At 41.7% G+C, this 13,693-nt stretch overlaps 1 protein-coding gene across 3 annotated transcripts in view; it reads left to right on the top strand.

The window, feature by feature from the left end:
• aplp1 (amyloid beta (A4) precursor-like protein 1) overlaps window positions 1-12,734 on the top strand; it is a 39,488-nt gene extending 26,754 nt beyond the window's left edge. Inside the window, exons 2-17 of one of the 3 annotated variants that reach the window (XM_050046718.1) lie at window positions 155-334; window positions 1,353-1,482; window positions 3,621-3,733; window positions 4,216-4,409; window positions 4,499-4,719; window positions 5,813-5,940; window positions 7,282-7,356; window positions 7,477-7,635; window positions 7,739-7,867; window positions 8,246-8,345; window positions 8,426-8,593; window positions 8,705-8,725; window positions 8,837-8,904; window positions 9,050-9,115; window positions 9,259-9,402; window positions 10,889-12,734. In XM_050046718.1, the coding sequence (XP_049902675.1) occupies window positions 155-334; window positions 1,353-1,482; window positions 3,621-3,733; window positions 4,216-4,409; window positions 4,499-4,719; window positions 5,813-5,940; window positions 7,282-7,356; window positions 7,477-7,635; window positions 7,739-7,867; window positions 8,246-8,345; window positions 8,426-8,593; window positions 8,705-8,725; window positions 8,837-8,904; window positions 9,050-9,115; window positions 9,259-9,402; window positions 10,889-10,990 (1,998 nt within the window). In that variant the 3' untranslated portion in view covers window positions 10,991-12,734. Of the gene's footprint in view, window positions 1-154; window positions 335-1,352; window positions 1,483-3,620; window positions 3,734-4,215; window positions 4,410-4,498; window positions 4,813-5,812; window positions 5,941-7,281; window positions 7,357-7,476; window positions 7,636-7,738; window positions 7,868-8,245; window positions 8,346-8,425; window positions 8,594-8,704; window positions 8,726-8,836; window positions 8,905-9,049; window positions 9,116-9,258; window positions 9,403-10,888 lie in introns of all 3 variants that reach the window. The other 2 variants (XM_050046717.1, XM_050046716.1) reach the window with 2 other exon arrangements.
• Window positions 12,735-13,693: the final 959 nt, after the last annotated feature.

Genomic DNA, 13,693 nt, shown 5'->3' with positions numbered 1-13,693 from the left:
GGAGTGCATTTAGAAATTATCTGTGGTCTACCCTCCCTGGATCAGCTTCAAACACAATATAATCTGCCACTGTGTTTGTATCGACTCATGCTCACCTCCCCTCTCTCTCTCTCTCTCTCTCTCTGTCTCTCTCTCCCCTCTCTATGCTCTCTAGGCTCTGGCCATGACCGAGGTGAACGGGCCAGGCCCCCAGGTGGCAGAGCCGCAGATTGCCATGTTCTGTGGCCGTCAGCTCCTGCACATGAACCTACAGACTGGCCAGTGGGAGCCGGATCCTCAGGGCCGCCAGGGCTGCTTCAAAGAGCCCGGCGAAATCCTGTCCTACTGTCAGGAGGTAGGTTCCTGAGTCTTGCAAGGGAAATAACATAAACTTGCACAGCTGTAATGAACACCAGTCTGGATCAATACTTCGAACAGCAGCATTATCAACACCAGAATCACACTTAATGGCAAAGAGCTGGTTTTAAAAGAATGTAGCATAAAATTAAAACAGTAGAAAGTGCATATTCTTATTCTCTAATTTGGTCTGTCTGACATCTGTCCTATAAATCTATATATTTAACCATATATAGTGAAGTGATGGTGGCCTGTTGGAATATTTCAATATTTCATTGATAGCACCATCCACTTTTCCTCCTCTTGTTACCTGATATGTGTACTCTTTAATATCTACTGTAAGGTAATCAATGGTACACATAACCTCCACTCACTCCTCCCTCAGAAATATTCATTTGAAGTGCAGCAGTAAAGGCAACCAAGCGCCATCTGGAGGTGAAAGCAGACATAGCCGCCACAGAGAGCAGCAGCCACGAGCCTGAATGGACTGTAATGCGATTAGTAGACACATTATGCATCTGTGATGGCTTTTACACAAAGGCCTCCCTGTTTTCCTTGACATTTGTGATGAAAGCATTTTAGTGTGCATTCAGACTCTGTGCCAGTTACATTTCTCTCACTATTAACCCCCATTATGAGTTTCAAATGTTTGGCCTCAATTTTAAGTGAAAGAAGTCAGATGTGAAATTGGAAACACAGAAAGACAAGAATGTTCATTGAAATGATAACTTCAGTGTGCCATGTCTAACGTGGCTTCAGACAAAGGCCTCACACAGCTTAGTTAGTGGAATATGTTGCATGACTCTCTCCCCTGTTAGTCTTCTCCCCACTGACTGTGCTCTCCCTCCTCCTCTCCTCGGATCCTGCAACTTTTACTGTACCCCTCCCTCCCGAACCTCTGCTCTAACCAATTTTTCCCTGTCCGCTGCTCCTCTTGTCTTCAAACCCTGTGTTCTGTCCATCCATCTATCTGTTTTTTTGTCTCTCGTCGTCTCTGCATGTACCTGTACGTCCAGATGTACCCAGCACTTCCGATCTCCCATATAGAGGAATCAAAAAGACCTGTCACCATCCCTGCCTGGTGTAAGAAGGGTTGGGGCCACTGCCAGACGCACCCCTTCATAGTCCTGCCCTACCGCTGTCTAGGTAAGAACAACACCACACTACCATTCGATAAGTACACATAGAGTTCCTTCTTTATATTTCTTAACTATGTGCTTGAGGTCATGCCATCTGTTTCTTTAAAGTACTTTTTTTCCCAAGTGTTTGACCCTTTTTTGATAGTGGGAACAGAAAGGAAACATGGGGAAAGAGACAGGGGGATGATATGCCACACAGTCCCCTACCAGGTTCAAACCAGGGACATTGCAGTTACCACTAGACCAAAAGGACCAACAGGACACCTCTATGGAATAGTTGAATATTTTGGGAAATACTGTACATATGTCAGTGTCTGAGTGGAGGATCATCTCTTATGCACCTAAAATAATGCGATAATTAGCCACCTTGTTAGCACCTCATAATAGCCAGAAAAAGAGAACACTTTGCAAAATGCCAAAGCTGTTATTTCCAACTGATTTTACCAAGCTTGTCTTCGATTTGTGACACACCAGTTTCCTTTTGCGTATCTGACACTCAACTTTTGGGGGTTATCTTCGCAAATTTTGAAACTATTCCAGAAGCTTGATGTTTTTGACATCCTGCTGGCACATCTGTGAGCCTGTCACATGTGGTCAAACCCATAGTTTAAGTAACGATGGATTTTTAATGACATTAGCTGAAAGCGAGGCAGAGACACAAAACTACCACTAAGTTTAAATGTCCATGTCTGAGAAGAACTAAAAATAATTAATGATGATGCATAATGAATCGACTCGAATCTGCTTTTACGTCTGGAACCACCCGTCTACAACGGGCTTGAGACGCGCCCTCGTCGAACCCCGAACCTTCCACCCGGACGAGTGCTCTAACCACTACAGAGGCCCCCGATGATGCATAATGAATAATGTTGGATAACTATGGTCTAAAATAGAGCATTCAAACACCGATTTTTGCGTCAGTCATCATGGCAATGATTGAAGCTTCTAAGGATGTGGGTCAGCAGTAACCGATGGATTCCACAATCAAACAGCCACTCAGTAGATGACCATTGTTATTTGGCTGGTGAGTAAGCTGAGCAGCCACTTCCATATTTTACCAGCATTTGGCTGGTGCTGATTTCCAACCCTGATAATACCAGGTTACATTTTGTTTGTTTAGAGGTATCGATCTTCTTATTTAACTCGTTAAGAAAGCCAATGAGCGTATTTCCCAAGATGTTGAGCTGTTCCTTTTCTTGCTTTATTGCACAAGACAGAATAGTCCAGGCCACACAACACATCTTTTTGAGATGTCTGAAAGTCTTTTAAAACACTTCACAGTCTTAGACTGTAGCATGGTGTTTCAGTGGGACCCAACATACATCAACATTTAGTATACGATTCAGTGTCAAAGCAGAAAAATGCACAAACTTGTTCATTTCTATGCACCTAATGAATAAGCTAACATGATGAGCATGATTTTAGCACCACATGAGTTTAATTAATCTAAATACATCCCTTTTCATCTCTCTCAGTGCCACAGCTTTCCAATTGTGTTACTATTAGAACTGTATGCAGTGAAACACCTGCTACAAGCCACTAGGGGGGCAGATAGGCTAACAGTAAATGAGTAAATGAATGTGTGAGTAATGAACAGTGAGTCAACCTCCAGCCCTTTGATTCGTATGCAAAGCGCTGTAAAACTGGCTCTAGCTTGTTTGATTTCTACTGTAGTGCCTGTTGTACGGGTGAACACTTCCCTTTATGTGTGAGCCCTAAAGACCAGCATGTAATAACAGTGTTGTATAAAGAACAGGTTTTAAATGCATATAAATACAGCAAGTAAAACCTCTTCTTCATTTCTGTGCAGTTTACTGCAGAGAACAAAGTAGTCATCTGCATTTATGATCTCTGTAATAAATCTTTTATATTCATTCTAAGCAAAGCACATTTTACTTTATGTCCTCAACTCGCTACTGGAGCTGCAGTTTGTCTGCTCAAAGCGCTCGTACATTACACATTTATACTTTCTGTCAGTCCTAATTTACGCACCACATCCCCATCTTAACTATCCTAGTTCACTATCATATACTTGTTTCATGTATTCTTTGTGTCGCTCAGCTTATGTTCATTCACACACTCTCTTTTTGTCACTACCTGACATCATCTTATGCTGACCTTACCTTTCCCTCAATCGTGCTGCAGAGGGCGAGTATGTGAGTGAAGCCCTGCTGGTGCCCGACCGATGCCGTTTCCTCCACCAGGAGCAGATGGATGCTTGCGAGAGTTACGTGTACTGGCACAACATTGCTAAGGAGGTGAGAGTGGCAATTTTTAAATGCTTAAAATTGTAGAATGAAGATCTACAAATAGCAAAAAGGAAGGTTTTTAAACCACATTAAAGCAGGAGGGTGATTTTAATGAGACTTTCCACTGGGGGCATTGTCACGCACACAATGAACTTTCCAGTGCAGATTCAAAAACCTCTTCTGTAGCCAGCCCCAACAGCAACAGCAGACTAGATCAGACAAGTCTGCATGCTGGTGTGTATCACGTCACACTTCATTAATACGCCTACCTGAGGTGTTTTTTTAAAGAGCAGAATGACTTGAAGCTGCAATACTCCCTCATTTCACTTCTTGCTAACTTTTTATATTCAGAGAGAAGAAACTCAGAATTCTGTCTTGGTATATTTAGTCTTTGCAGTATTTTACACAACCTTTCACATAAAAAATATGAATTTTAACCTCCATTTTACATTGTGTTATTAACTTTGTGGAATCCATTGCCTCTCTCTCAGGAGTGCACTGCAGACAATCTGGAGCTCCACAGCTACGGGATGCTTTTGCCATGTGGAGACCACTTCCGGGGGGTCGAGTACGTGTGCTGCCCAGGCCGAGGGAGTTCCAGCGGGAAAGGAGAGACGGAGGAAAGGGAAATCCCTGCTGGTCCTCAGACACTCTCCTCCCAGACCAGTGGAAAGCTCATTTCTGTGTAAGATGATTCAGCTTGACAACACAGGCATGTTGGAGGACGACAGAGTGTGTGGTCATCAGAGTAATGGCTGTTCCGCTTCTCCACAGAACCAAAGTGACAGCACCCACTCCGAGCCCCTCTCCCGACACAGATGTGGACGAGGCCGATATGGAGGAGGAGGACGATGAAGTAGTGGAGGAGGAGGAGGAGGAGGAGGAAGAAGAAGAGGAGGAGGAGGAAGTTGATGAGGAGGAGGTGGAAGAAGAGGAAGAAGAAGAGGCAATAGCTGTGAAAGACCCAGAGGAGTACGAGTACAACATTGACTCAGGTCCGTACCCGAAATTAGACTATCTGGACTCCTCCTACTACGAGAAAAGCCACAAACCAACCACCTCCTCACCTCTCTTGAGGGGAGACAGCTGTGAGTGTCCCTAATTTGTTCTGTTAATCCTTCCATTGTTTGTAAAGAGTCTCGGCCTGCAGTTAGTGTTTAGTAGCTGTGGTGAACAACACGAAAAGCCATATGACTAAATAACTGCTGTCAGTGTCACTGCTGGGGTATAAATATAGTGTTCAGTGCACATCTCCTGCACCTTATCAGCCTGTAACAGCTTTGCTTTCCTCCAACACATATGCCCATAAGTGCACGTCATGCATGCATGTGGTGTATGCATGCCACAGACATGCAAAGAGACGTCTCTGTCTAAATATATGTGGGAGCTGTATTTGCCGCCCTATTCATCTCCAGTTCAGCCTCTCATCAGTCTGTACTGTCCACTGACCTCACGACTCGTGTGCGTGTCATTAGGATCTGGTGCATGTCACACATCTACCCGCAGCAACCTCCAGGCCTCAGCAGGGCGCATGCATGTGTGCACAGTAAATGGAGCAGCTGACCACTTTACACATGAACTTGACTAAGAACAAACTGAGGATGGTAAACCAAGACAGTGTTCAATGTCTGTGTGAAACAGTGTGTGCAATTAAAAGAATAGCCTGACGATCATTTTTAGGTTGTGTATGTTAAGGTGTTGTTAGAGGTTATTTTTGCTGAAAGTATAATTAATTCAAACAGTAGAGGTCGATACCCTCTTGCTACTTTCTGTTTTTAGAAGGTGTCTTTTTTTGATGTGGACAATCATTAGTTGCATACATGCAACACAGAAGGAAATTTTTACATTTTACATATTTTCATTTCAATTAGAAGTCCAATGTGAAGGATAGATGTAGTTTTCATTGCTACTTGTCTAACTTTTCCCCTTCCTCAAATTGCAGTACAGAATTTTCCTCCCTTCGCTCATGCTTCCTCCTCAGTGTCACATTTTGACCTGGGCCGTGCTTTTAATTACAGAATAATTGCTCTCTGGCTCTTGACGTTCACATGACAGTAATAACCTCTGTTTTCTGTCCCATCCATCTAGTGACTACACCTCGGCCCACAGATGGCGTTGATGTTTACTTCGAGAAGCCGGTGGATGACACTGAACATGCCAACTTCCTGCGTGCCAAAACAGACCTGGAGGAGCGCAGGATGCAGCGCATCAATGAGGTGAATTTCACAGGGCTAAGAACAGGCTAATGGTGTGATGGCTGGCCAGTTGGACTGAGACTCGCTGTTACAATGCTCTCATTGTCTAATCTAATTCTCAGACTGACAGGCCACTGGTTTGTACATGTATAATGTGCATCCAGGGAAGCAGATAAGACAACATAAACATTTCACATATGCCCCTAAAAAAGGAGTCAGGCCTACAATTTATATCTTAGACAGTGCACAGTATACAGTATATTCCCATTTCTAATTAACTCCTTTGTAATTTCAACTGAATGTGAGTTTGATGCAGCACAAGACTCTGCAACCGTAGCAATTTAGTTATTATAAACTATCTATTAATAAACTTTGCAGTGGAGACACAGTTTCAAACAGCACATGATGGACGTTAGAGCTTATCATCTATGATTGTATGCAAGCGTCTGTATCTCACACGAGACAGCAGCTGAGCAACTTCAAGATTGTCTTCTTGATTTGTGGTTTTACCACAAATACCATGTTTTCATAGCTGCAGTCAAGCCATTGCGCTCAACAGTTTCGATAAGCACCATGTCTTTAGATGCACAGTGATGATGGGTTTACTGTTCTTCCGTAACTAGCCTTCGATGTAAAAACGGACTGCTTAGTGAGTCAGACAATGATGTCTGCGTTATTCCAGATATGTCTTGCTACTGCCAGCATGTTTGAGATGAGATGACGTTGAGGATGATGTTGTTATTATGACAACTATTGCCCCACTTTTTTTTTTTTTTTTAAAGAAATAGTTCAACATTTCAGAAAATACCCATATTTTTTTTTCCATTTTGCTGTCTTGTGAGGAAGTTACTTCACCCAGCACAGATATAGTCTCAACATGTACTATCTGTAAAACACCTAATGTCATTTTTACTCTTCACATTTTGTACAGATTGAATATACACATTACAGATAAAAAGAGTCCAAGTAATGATGTCCAAGTAGATAAAGTTCTATCCTGCGAGCGTGCCAGGCCAGTGATGATATGAGCTGTTTGAGACAGAGTGATATCAATCTCATCTAGCTCTCAGCAAGACAGCAAAGAAGTATCTTTCCCCAAATTGTTGAACTATGCTTATAAGCCCGATATCCACGTTCTTAAAATCAAACCATTAATGATCAGTGACACTGTGTGAAGAGGTGCACCCCTTAACAGGGTTTCACTGTAGTTCCTTTTGAACTTTCTGTAACGTGACAACTTCTTATTGTATTGCATGCCTCTGTCAGTGTGCTGTTTATACAGGTTATAGTCTATTTTATACCATGATAGTGTATCTGATACTCACAGAAATAAGCTGATGTCATGTGCATTTAATTCCTTAGATCATGAAGGAATGGGCGGAGGCCGACAATCAGTCAAAGAATCTGCCAAAGTCAGAGCGACAGGCCCTGAATGAGGTAAGCAGACATATGTCAACCTGCTTTATTGGCTTTATACCATAGATTAAATCCTTCTGTGGCAATATAGCACCAGCTTTTCTCGTCCTTGTATCCACTCTGTAATTTTTCTTGTGCCAGCACTTCCAGTCTGTGCTGCAAACGCTGGAGGAACAGGTCGCTGGAGAGAGGCAGAGGCTGGTGGAGACTCATCTTGCCAGAGTGGAGGCCATCCTCAACAACAATCGCCGCCTGGCGCTGGAGAACTACCTTACCGCTGTACAGTCTGAACCGCCTCAGGTGAGTCCGTCATGCAGTGCAGAGGACGGGAGAAAAAGCAACAATCACGGATCTGCTTTAGATCTCACTGCCTGGCATTTCCTGACTCTGTCCTCTCTTCCAGCCGGAGCGTGTGCTGCAGGCTCTGAAGCGATACATGGCCGCAGAGCAGAAGGACCGCAGACACACACTCAGGCATTACCAGCATATTGTGACTGTCGACCCCCAGAAGGCTGAGCAGATGAAATTCCAGGTGTGTGTGTGTGTGTGTAAGAGAGAGAGGTATTTGCTTCAGGGAGGCTTTTCCACACACCTGTGCTTTTGAGATGTGAGGCTCCTTTCTGCTGACCATGAAACGTACAGAACATTGTGTGCCGAAGAGTTAGTACATGCCGCAGATGAGTTAAATACTGAACTCACAGAAGTGAACTAGTTACAAATCTTCTTTTGATTAAACTTAGATCAAAGCTGATCTTTGCTGACTTCAGATACCGATTCAGACTCATGGCTCCATAGAAAATCTATCTGGGCTTTTAATTTTCATTCATTTAAAGAAGCAGTTCACTGTTGAGTTCTGTTGGCCCTTTCTCTGTGAAAACCATAGCAGAATGTTTTTTTTTATAATTTGCAGGTGTACACACATCTCCATGTAATTGAGGAGAGGATGAACCAGAGTCTTGCACTGCTGTACAAGGATCCCACCTTAGCTGAGGAGCTGCACAATGACATCCGTAAGATTAAACTACCATTGATTTTATAAGTTTCCAAATCTTCAGACCCCTGTGTGTAAATGTCTTGATGAATTCTGTAGAGGAGCTCGTCAAGGCAGAAAGAGGAGACATCAGTGAGCTCATGACCACCTCCTTCTCCGAGACCCGCACTACTGAGGAGCTTCTGCCGGCTGAGAGCGAGGAGGAAAAAGATGATGAGGAGGAAGAGGAGAGAGCCTTCCAGAACAGGCCTTATCCTCCCCGCATTGGTATATACATACTCACACAGACACCTGCAAAATTCAACATCTGTAACGATCAACTGCTTCTTACTGGCTGCTGTTGTTAACAACGCTTTTTCCCCTCTGTTTTCCATAAAGAGCTGCAGTCTAATAAGAAAGGTGAGCTGGTTTTCAGTGTTCTTCTTTCTGTTTATAATGATTGCAGTGTTTTGTATTTTGTACTTTTGCTCACAGCTAAATGTTTTATTCCATTTTTGTTTGCATCCTTAGTGCCTGCAGTGGATGAATATGATTATACCACGTCTGAGAGAGGCCCCACTTATGAATATGAGGAAAAGGTAAGATGAGGAAAGGATAGTGATATTTCAACCTGTCTCCATGCCGTTTTAAAAAACAGTATGCTTCGGTTCAGACAAATGTGCTCTGTGTGTGTTATTCTTTCAATGTTACTGTCTTAGTCTTACACTTTCTCTCTCCTCTTAGATCAACACCTCTGTGGAGCTCAAGCAGGTCGTCAATAAGCCTCCTGAGATCGAGAGAGATGAGCTGGTAAGGGCTGAGTATCAGCATCATTATGCTCCTGTGTTAAAAAAATAAGTTCAGATTGATATTCAAATGACCTATGTTATTTTGTCCCTACGTGTCTCCCTTATTTAACTTCTCACTGGACATTTCTTTCTTTCTTTCCATAGCAACCCGATGCCCTGGAGACGTTTAACCGTGGCGCCATGGTGGGGTTGCTCGTGGTGGCTGTGGCCATCGCCATGGTGATGGTAATCAGTCTGCTGCTGGTGCGCAGGAAGCCATACGGCACTATCAGTCATGGCATCGTAGAGGTACGATCCAAGATAGGCTTTCAATTTAAGCCCAAGGCAGTCTCAAAGCAACTAAATAGTTTAACTAAAAACTGTGTGTTTGTGCATTATTGCCTCCAGTAACAACGTCTAAAGTGTAACAAAGGATTTTAGATTCATTTCCTGCCTTCAGGGTATCTATTGGCTTTCAATTATTTCATATCGTGTTAAAGTAAGTAAACCAGTGGCTTATTGGAGAGATGGGTATCAGTCTAGAGGCTTGTGATATGATTTATTGTCAGTAAAAATATGAATTAAATTAGTATCAGTTATTTTTAAAAGGGTATATTATCCAGGAACTGTCAGTCACTGTTTGTAAACAGTATCACCAGTGAAAGTGAAAGCTGTCCACAGACTGACTCTCATTTGCTAAATTTGCATTTTCTCAGCGCAGTGTCCGAGATTTGCGTAGCTTCCTCCTGGATGCATGCTGTTTACAGTCTTGCACCTGGTCCCTACCTTTTTATGTCCCAACCTCACCAAAGCACTGTGCACAGGAATGTCTCTAACAAATCAGATAAGAAGATAATTAATTAACTTTCTATGTACTTAAAGATATAAAAATGACTGGTATGATCCTTTAGGTTATATGGGGAAATATGCTTATTTGCTTTCTTTGAAAGGGGTGGATGTTGAAATTTATCCCACTGTCACATGCACAGTAAATACAGCCAGAAACAGCTAGTCTGGTTCTGTCCAAAGGTAAGCTGAGCTACTTATATGAAAAAGTAGTTTGGCCCATAAATGACGAATGGTCTTTATTATGCAACACAGTTTTCCTACAGATTAAACAAACAGGATGTACATGTGCAGATTATGAGAAAAAAGGCCCCACCACCTCTCCTACAGAGGAGTAGGACACACGTACTTTGTGGTGGTGTCTCTTTTTTTTTTGTCATTATGCATATTTTTGTGGTTATGTGTCTTCTTGTGGTGGTTTTTGTCTCTTCGAGGTAATTTTGTGTAAGCGGCAAGTGCTGGAATTTGTAATTTACGTGACAACGCCTGAACGCAACACAGGCTTTGCTCCAATTGACTGTGTTCAGTGCTGTGCTGCGCTTCTGTGTGAGCTGCGTGTTACACACTGTCACACTGTTTCTCCATGTTTCCATTCTTTATGCTAAGCTATGCTAACAGGCTGCTATCTCCAGCTACATGCTTACTGTACAGATATGAGAGTGGTGTTAATCTTTTCAACCAACTCTTGGCAAGAAAAGAAATAAGTATATTTCCCAAAAAGCCAAATATTCCTTTAAGAGGCAGCTGGTGAATAATTGATATATAGAACAAGGCTTCTGGGGGGTCTCCCAAGCCCAGAAGCCACGGTAGCCATCATCCTTCTCCACGATTCCCGTCCACCATTCCATATTTTATAAACAATTTTGTCCACTTCTAAGTTGATGGTGTGGCCCTTGCTTGTAAATGTGTCATTAGTGTGTAATAACCCAAGCCTTTGTGTGTCTCACAGCAGGTCGACCCCATGCTGACACCAGAAGAACGACAGCTCAACAAAATGCAAAACCACGGCTATGAAAACCCCACCTACAAATTCTTTGAACAGATGAACTGAGGTACCGGGGCTGCCAACAAGTCATGCCTGACCACTTGTTTTTGTCCCCACCCTCCCCCACTCTTCCTTACAGTGGTGTCCCAGCTACACTCCCTTTGACGGATTTATGATGTGTTGCAAACATAAAGTAACTGAATAAGTACGGGGTACGTCCCAAACCCATTGTAAATGACCGACAACAACCTATCATCATAACCAGAATGTGAATAATGAGATATGATACAAACTCACATCACCTACTGTAATCTTATACTCCTCTGGGTTAGAGTCTGAGGATTGTTCTCTCCATTAGCGGTGCCACAGCGTTTCATAATCCTGAAAAACATTCACCTCATAGACAGAAAAACCATCCCAGTGGCATGACTTGACCTATTGCTCCTCACTAGAAACTGAAGTTGAACGGTGCATAATGCTTTATAGTATTTATTTTTCAGTAGTGGTCTCTTTCGTTCAAATTGTACCACAGTTAGATATAATGTATCTGTGTAGATGAGTGTGAGTGACAGCCTAGTTCAATAAATGATGGTGTAATTCTCAAATTGAAACCTACTCAGTGATAAAAGGGCAATTACAACGCTGACTCTATCCTTACCTCGGTGAGCTACTGTAACATTGGACAATACCTCTAATATTAAGACATGAACATTAGGTGAGGATGTGGAGGTGCTTTCTTTGAATGTGTGAGACATTTAGGCTTTAATTTTAAAACATAGAAGGCCAAAAAAACCACACTAGTCGATACAGAACTATGTGCTGGTGGTACAAAAAAAAAAAATCACGTTTTTTTTATTTTTATTCTGAGGATCTGCCCTCGATATTATTAATAATTATTTGGCAAAATATACCAAATATTCCACTTAGCTAATTTAGTCAGTGAATGAGTTTATTTTATCTGTACTGCTACCTAAAGAACTGTACAACAGAATAATCAGAAGTCCGTTATTTTAATGAAAGCATGACAACTTGGTGTATGATACTGCTGTATTTATTTGTGTTGTTCTTGTCATTGCTTTTGAAAAGTCGGAAATGTCACCGTTCAAAAATGGACACTGTAAATAACGTAAGAAATACATACTACTAGGTGTAGACATTTCTATGATTAATTTGCATCGATGTAATGGAATAATACATAAAAATAGTACATTGTGCTGTTACGAGAAGGAGAAACATTTTCCTAACATGGCTGATTGAAAACGGACTGTTGTAAAAACCAGCACAAGACAACGACACAGTAACTTCTTTCTGAATGTATTTAAGGTAGACGTTGAGATTACATCTTCTTTTTAGTACTGCATCATCCCCCCCCTAGTAGACCTAAATAGGAGTAGTGACGTTCAACACATCCAACAGACAGACGACATGCCTGGTGCCCTTCTCAACACTTCCTGTAGCAGCCTGTTCGTGCTCACATTTGGCAGGCATGTAACAGAGCGGAGGAACTCAATGCTTAGGCGTGTTATACTGTACGGAGCAGCTGCAGGTAAAGAGGCCACAGCTATAGTGCAATGTGAAATGTCAGTGTGCGTAGTAAAAACTGAACACACTCAGGCATGATAGTAGTAAAACATGCTGTTTGTCTTTAAATCTCCCAGTTTGACAAATCTGGACTCAACAACATTGAATGTTAGTACTCTATAGATGCTATATTTAAGTTACTGTCCTCTTAAATAGCTTTTCACTGAATGACTCAATGTAGTTTGTCATATTTATGATCAACATAGTACCCTGTATAGGTAAGTAAAAAGGGATTGCCCCTTTTTTTCTGGCTGATTGTTAACTGCTTAGTGTGTGAGGTTGAATTTCCTTTCGCCACTTAATTCTATCGAACCATCTTGGTTAAGGAAGGTCACATTGTGGGATGTTGCTTTTTGTTCATCAGTCTTTATCTATATGCTATAGTGGAGATAATTCATACCAAAACCTGTTCATATTTTATTTATTTCTTATTGGTGGAAGTTTTCGTTATAAAAAACCTGCATTTGTCCATTCAGAGGAGAAGTCGTTTACTTATGAGTTGTTTTTTTGTAAAGTTTGTTTTCAAATAAGCAACAGATTTAGCATTAATCTTCAGTTTCTCTCGTTAGGCAGGTTTATTGCAGGTTGCAGTTGTGTTATGACAGGTGAAGAGAAGTCATAGCCCTTGTATAATTTGTACAGCTACGTTAGTGAATGAAAACGTTGTATGTTCACAGTTTAAGTCAGTTGATCTTGTAATGATACTACTGAAACCATAGATGAGAATAAGCTTGCCTGTGTTTCCCAAACCACTGAAGGTTTCCTACCAGCATTTAGCAGACTTAGAATGGTGTATACTGTAGTTACTCAAATCACATTTGTACGTACGTCCTCTGTCAAATTCTAGACTTCTTTGTTGGTCTGTCCCCTTACTTCCCGACGAAATATAAACAATGTTATTGAGATTTTAATTGCTGCATTATTGCCTTTTACAATGCTGTGTTTTGGATGTAATTATTCTGTATTTTTTATTTCTATGTAATAATCAGTTGGATCAAGGGTCATGCTTTTCACCTGTAATGTAAACTTAGAAGCTTGTATGAGAAAACATTGACAAGTTTATAACGTTCAGAAATGTGAAATATAGACAGACATACGGCCGCTGCCTAATTGACAAGGAGTGGCACTAAGCACAAGTAGAATCAAATTACTCAATTTGTGTACAGGTTGCTAAATGTTAGATATTGA

This window comes from Epinephelus moara, chromosome 6 (genome assembly GCF_006386435.1).
Source record: "Epinephelus moara isolate mb chromosome 6, YSFRI_EMoa_1.0, whole genome shotgun sequence".
Lineage (NCBI taxonomy): Eukaryota > Metazoa > Chordata > Actinopteri > Perciformes > Serranidae > Epinephelus > Epinephelus moara.
Note: the sequence above shows the minus strand (reverse complement) of the source record. Positions and strands in the feature narration are given on the sequence as shown.